The following is a 7308-nucleotide window of genomic DNA, read 5'->3' as shown; positions in this document are numbered from 1 at the left end:
AAATATCTTAATCTTAAGACAAAACCCAATTATTATCTTTTCAAACCAAAATGAATAACCTACATTTTAAAGCTTAATTGAATATACGTTCAGCGGTGATAAAGAATGTCAGATCTATTTAAACCTCCCAACAATGGGTGACCTCGATTCTTGATCAACACATATACAAGCACAAGTTTGTAACTGGCATTTAATTTGATCACGTAACTTGCACAGGTAGCAACCAACCAGGAAGAATGAACACCCGACGCCCGCCATGTTGGATCGTGAAGATTTGTTGTTTACCAATGGGGTAACGTTAGGTAAGATTTATAATCCACTTTCTTAGTGACTGTGTTTTCTTGATAATCTAAAATCTTTGGACTAATAATTTGTTTGCCTTATGTTGGTTAAATTCATAATTTTTTCCAAAAAAGTAAAGAAAAAACCAAATTACTTTGTATGACCACAAATGAAAGTGTACTGCATGAAATGGAATCTCTAATTCCTACACATACCGGTACATGTATAGAGATACATGTATTACTAAAACCAAGATAATAAACGTATACATTATATATACATACTGCATTTATTTTCCAGGTTTAGTTCCCCTATAGTTACAAGGGTTCCCTAACCATGGACCCCTGGTATAGTGCCCAGGATGTTGTACGCTGCACCCTGTGTCAGTACTCTGTGGCCCCCATGTACTGTGAAGTTTGTCATATACGTCTGTGTAAAGACTGTGTAGAGACACATTTATCTGATTCTTCTAAAGTTCATAAAGTGGTATCACTTAAACAATATATAACCACTTTGAACAATCCTAAATGTAGGAAACACCCCACCAAACAATGTGAACTCCATTGTGAACAATGTGACATTCCTATTTGTGCAAAGTGTATTTCTTCTGGAAAACATTCAGAACATAAACAAGTTGACATTTTCCAAAGCTTTGAAAACAAAACAGAAATTTTACAAAAAGATTTGCAAGAATTAGAAATATTCATTTATCCTAAATACAAAGAGATTGCATCAGACATCCCAGTGCAGAAAGCTGATCTGAGTAAAAACTCCCGGAAATTGACAACAGCAATTGACAAACAAGGAGAAATAGACACCATTATCACAAACATGAAATCTAACGTGGAGGAAACGGCATCCAAACACCTGCCCATCCTAAATAAACAGGAAGATGAAATCACACACACCATTTCTGAAATCACACAGACCATTGCTGAACAGAAGAAGTTACTGAACTCCAAAGATGTCAGCCTTGTCTCTGAGTACAAATCCAGGAACGCTGAATTTAGAAGATTGCCTCCTAAACTCAAAGTGTCCTTACCAAACTTTAGGCCTCAGGAAATCCACACAGATCAGCTGATTGAACAGTTTGGTTCTCTGTCAGCATTATCTTTTGCAACAGAGGAACAAGACTACAGCATGCCGCCCCAGGGAGCCGAGTCCTCTCCCCCAGACCGGTCACTGATGGATGTACCCCAGGTCATCACAGCAATATACACAAAGTATAGGTATGAATTATATGGTGTGATGTGTGTGAATGATACAGAGATCTGGACGTGTGCTGGTAATGACAACATGATGAACCTCTACAACCTCCAAGGGGAACGAGTGAAGTCCATCGAAACCAAGTCAAGGACCAATCCACAGGACATAGCAGTGACAAGGAGTGGGGATCTAGTTTATACTGATTACAGTGATAGAACTGTGAACATAGTGAAGAATACACAGATACAGACAGTGATCAGACTACAGGGGTGGAGACCTCACGGTGTCTGTAGTACCTCCTCTGGTGACCTCCTGGTTGTCATGAACAGTGATGATAATAAACAAACAAAAGTTGTGCGTTACTCTGGCTCCACAGAGAAACAAAGTATTCAGTACGATGACAAAGGACGACCTCTCTATTCATCTAGTGGAGATAAATACATCAGTGAGAACAGGAACCTAGATATCTGTGTGTCAGACCGTGACGCCCGTGCAGTAGTGGTGGTCAATCAGGCCGGGAAACTCCGGTTTACCTACACTGGTCCTCCCTCTACTACCGAGGGATTATTCGATCCACGCGGCATCACAACAGACAGCCAGGGTCGAATCCTGACAGCAGACCAATACATGGACAACGACCATATCCACATCCTGGATCAGGACGGACAGTTCATCCGCTACATTGACAACGGTTACCGTGATTTCCAGTTTCCATGGGGTTTATGTGTGGACACCAGAGACAACCTCTTTGTGGCTGAGAGTTACACAGGTGAAGTGAAGAAAATCCAATATTACATGTAAATCAATGAACTGTATAAATCATTTGTAAACAAAGCGTATAAGTATATATTACATACTGTGTGTAGATATAATGTAAACAAACTATACACATTACATTTCATCATTTGTTGTGTATCAGATATAAACACGCTGTGTGTGGATAATTTAATGTATCACACATACACTGATCGTGTCTACAAGATGTAAACAGACTGTCTAACTGTATCTGTATTAGCTTTCCGTGAGTTAATCATTCCATTTCTTCAATCTTTATTTGTTTATATATCATATGTTTGTATGTAAACAAATTGTTCTTTCATATTGATATTATATCTCAAGGAAACAGACCATGTTTATATATTGTATGTAAACAAACTGTGTTTATGTATCACATGTATAAATCAAGTGATTCTATGTACATGTATATTACATATAGACAAACTCCTTATTCTATTACTGGTAGATGTATAAAAAGTGACTGTTTTGACTGTGTCTATAATCTGTGTTTGTTACATTAGAATGAATGGACTGTATTTGTTACATGTGGTTATCAGCAAACTCTGTGTGACATGTCTTAATTACACATAATGGGTTAACAGACAGGTAGCACTCAATTCTTTACCAGCAATGGAGCGAGGCCACAAAGGGACTGAGGCCCATTACTTATATAGAGGAGTGATACCAGTATATTAAACCAGTCAGAATTCATATTGAATGAGACAATTGTTGTGACTTACCTTTAAACCTTTAGAATTAGAGTAGATGTTTGATTTCCTGCTAATCTTGTATCTTCTGTTCTAACTTAATAGAATCCTTGTGTGGAATATTTTGTCCCTTCGTGTTTTTATCTTGAAGTTTTGCACAACTGATTAAATGATTCTGAAAATGTATTTAGACAATGAGTATATTGACATAGATATATATAATACTGCTTATGAATGCTTGAGGATTATGTTATCAATAAAACTTAAAACAAAACAATATCAATGGATTCTTTAATATCAGCACGTAGCCTTTTAAATTTGGTGTCAATCATACAGTGACACGTCAGAACTGTGGCGTTAGGGGCAGAAATTGCATAATTGTCATGCTGACATAATTTCATTTAAAAGAGGGCGAGGAATTACAATATATTAAATAAAATAAAAGTACAAAATTTGTACATACAAGTACCGGTACCAATTGGTCTTCGTTGAAGCAGCAGTTATACTGCCTATCTGTGGTCAGTGGAGCAGTGAGGTATGAGGCCCTATTTCTCCCTCTTAGCGAGTGCAATAATGATCGAGTGTGGGCTGACAGCGATATCTGAGATGATTTGACTGCTATTTGATGACTGTAACAAGTAAAATACATGTAAAATAGGAATGAGCATGTTTGTTAATTATAATATACCCGTACGTAAAAGTATCATGAACGAATTGAATAATATAGACAAGTAACAAAGTGTTCGCTTATATTAATATTGAGACATATTTAAATACATGCTGCCAACTTGTTGACATCAAGGTAATTAGCAAATAAGAGTCTCCGCAGTCTATTACTTGCATTAGTTTTATGACCAGCTATAAAACATTGGCGAAATCTTGGACGACGGGTAGCCAACTGCCTAATAAAACTCCTCTTTTCAGATTGTTTATATATGACATGACTGTATAAACTCATGAAAATATAATATTATGAATGTTTTGGTAATAGGTTTAATATTTTGTAATTCTGAGGAAAACTGAAAAAATGAATCAAGTTGGCATTGAAAGACAATTTTGTCTTGTGTTATTATACTACAAGACCTTAAAGTTGTATAACCTATACTATGACCCAGACAGCTCAACCCCAGGTACGGATGGCATCCGATCCGATGCAGATTTTAATTTCTCTTCAAGGACGGCCGTTACAAAGTCAAGGCGACTCATTACCTCGATACTTAGACGGTATTTGTCCAAAAGTATTGATCAGCTAGGAAATATATAGAAAGAGATTTAAAAAATTTCAATGTAATGTAATATGGAAAACAACAGCTGAGAAAACCCAACTTCTCCATAATTTTGCATAAATCTTCATCCTTCAACAGTGTTCAAAATTACAATGAAAAGAGGTGATGTTGAAACATAAAATAAACAATGGTAATATAATTCTTTGATACAACGTAGCCAGTGTTTTTCCATAAGAAAAACCACAGGGGCTCGTCACGTGTATTTTATAGTATAGAGGTGGTATATATAAAAGGTTGAAAAAACTTCGTGACGAGCCCCTGTGGAAAAACTTGGCATTTATTACTGGTGTCTCACAATATCGCGGTACTTATTTTTTTCCCTAAAAAAAGATATACCAAGTTATCATTTTCACATGTCATTAGTGTTGTTTAAAAAAGCATGTATTAGACTAGCTTTTCTGAGGAACATCAATTTCCCAACTTACTAAATTTATTTTGTGTGCTATTTTTAAATCACAAGTCTTATTCACCTTCAAAATTAGAGAGTTCCATTGTATCGCGGCATTGAAAATTTGGTACCCTGGTTTAGTTATAACAGACAGTTTTTATTTTTTAAAAATAAAATACGATTCTTCATGAAAGCAAAGTCACTTAAACTGGTTAGGGAATGAAATATAAATTCTATTATGCTTTTTATTTAGTTTTTTTCATCAGATACATTGTGGACTTTTGAACTTGCTTTCTCTCCGGAAAAAAATAGCCCCCTACCCCCACGGATTAGGATTTTCAATTATTTAAAAAGTACTTTTGAGTTGGGTTTTTTTTTCAAGGCAAGATTGGATGAGTCTGCCCTCAACCCACTTTGCTACGATGCTAGGTGCCTGAACAAAATATCATGGTTTCATTACATACATGTATGCTAGGATAAAGACTTTATGTAAACCAATATTATCTCGTGCATTGTTCCTTTCACCAGGTTCTACAAACACCTTAGTCCAAAATAAATAAAAAAAATCCAAGACTAGGAGGGGAAAAAAGGAGAAATCTATTTTCCTTTTTTTTTTTACTCAGGAGCTATTTTGTTGGGGGGGGGGGGTATTAGGGGTGAACAGGTCACTGACCCCTTGTAGATCTACCCATGACCTATCACCAGGGTCTGTAAACACATAACCAGGGTCAGTATACCCATCACCATGGTCTCCAGGGTCAGAGTACGTATCACCAGAGTCTGTGTGCCCATCACCAGAGTCTGTACACCCATAACCAGGGTCAGTATACCCATCACCAGGGTCTTCATACCTATCACCAGGGTCAGAGTACGTATCACCAGAGTTTGTGTGCCCATCACCATTGTCTGTACACCCATAACCAGGGCTAGTATACCCATCACCAGGGTCTCCATACCTATCACCACACAGAGTACGTATCACCAGAGTCTGTGTGCCCATCACCAGGGTCTGTATACCCATAACAGGGCCAGTATACCCATCACCAGGGTGTCCATACCTATCACCAGGGTCAGAGTACGTATCACCAGAGTCTGTGTGCCCATCACCAGAGTCTGTACACCCATAACCAGGGCCAGTATACCCATCACAAGGGTCTCTATACCTATCACCAGGGTCAGAGTACGTATCACCAGAGTCTGTGTGCCCATCACCAGAGTCTGTGTGCCCATCACCAGAGTCTGTACACCCATAACCAGGGTCAGTATACCCATCACCAGGGTCTTCATACCTATCACCAGGGTCAGAGTACGTATCACCAGAGTCTGTGTGCCCATCACCAGAGTCTGTACACCCATAACCAGGGCCAGTATACCCATCACCAGGGTCTTCATACCTATCACCAGGGTCAGAGTACGTATCACCAGAGTCTGTGTGCCCATCACCAGAGTCTGTACACCCATAACCAGGGCCAGTATACCAATCACCAGGGTCTCCATACCTATCACCAGGGTCAGAGTACGTCTCACCAGAATCTGTGTACCCATCACCAGAGTCTGTACACCCATAACCAGGGTCAGTATACCCATCACCAGGGTCTTCATACCTATCACCAGGGTCAGAGTACGTATCACCAGAGTCTATGTGCCCATCACCAGGGTCTGTACGCTAATAACCAGGGTCAGTATACCCATCACCAGGGTATCCATACCTATCACCAGGGTCAGAGTACGTATCACCAGAATCTGTGTACCTATCATCAGAGTCTGTACACCCATAACCAGGGTCAGTATACCCATCACCAGGGTCTCCATACCTATCACCAGGGTCAGAGTGCGTATCACCAGAGTCTATGTGCCCATCACCAGGGTCTGTACGCTAATAACCAGGGTCAGTATACCCATCACCAGGGTATCCATACCTATCACCAGGGTCAGAGTACGTATCACCAGAGTCTGTGTGCCTATCACCAGGGTCTGTACACCCATAACCAGGGCCAGTATACCCATCACCAGGGTCTCCTTACCTATCACCAGGGTCATTATATCCATCACTAGAGTTTGTGTGCCCAACAACGGGGTCTGTACACCCATCACCAGGGTCAGTATACCAATCACCCGGGTCTATACACCCAAAACCAGGGTCAGTATACCCATCACCGGGGTTTCATATCTATCACCAGGATCAGAGTGCGTATCACCAGAGTCTGTACACCCATAACCAGGGTCAGTATACCCATCACCAGGGTATGTACACCCATAACCAGGGTCAGTATACCCATCACCAGGGTACGTACATTATGTTCATTATATCCATCACTTGAGTTTGTGTGCCCAACAACGGGGTCTGTACACCCATCACCAGGGTCAGTATACCCATCACCAGGGTATGTACACCCATAACCAGGGTCAGTATACCCATCACCAGGGTATGTACACCCATAACCAGGGTCAGTATACCCATCACCAGGGTACGTACATTATGTTCATTATATCCATCACTTGAGTTTGTGTGCCCAACAACGGGGTCTGTACACCCATCACCAGGGTCAGTATACCAATCACCAGGGTCTCCATACCTATCACCAAGGTCAGAGTACGTATCACCAGAGTCTGTGTGCCTATCACCAGAGTCTGTACACCCATAACCAGGGTCAGTATACCC

At 40.0% G+C, this 7308-nt stretch overlaps 1 protein-coding gene across 1 annotated transcript; it reads left to right on the top strand.

Annotated features, from left to right (window-relative positions):
• Positions 1 to 586: 586 nt before the first annotated feature.
• LOC128179919 (uncharacterized) lies at positions 587 to 3249 on the top strand. Its single transcript, XM_052847599.1, has one exon. It carries the CDS (start codon positions 619 to 621, stop codon positions 2287 to 2289), a length of 1671 nt encoding a protein of 556 aa, XP_052703559.1. The 5' UTR covers positions 587 to 618; the 3' UTR covers positions 2290 to 3249.
• Positions 3250 to 7308: the final 4059 nt, after the last annotated feature.

Source organism: Crassostrea angulata, chromosome 4 (assembly GCF_025612915.1).
Source record: "Crassostrea angulata isolate pt1a10 chromosome 4, ASM2561291v2, whole genome shotgun sequence".
NCBI lineage: Eukaryota > Metazoa > Mollusca > Bivalvia > Ostreida > Ostreidae > Magallana > Magallana angulata.
This window is presented reverse-complemented; position numbering and strand designations above follow the sequence as displayed.

Coding starts and splice junctions, on each gene's coding strand:
- LOC128179919 (XM_052847599.1), top strand. CDS start 619: ATGGACCCCTGGTATAGTGCCCAGGATGTTGTACGCTGCACCCTGTGT.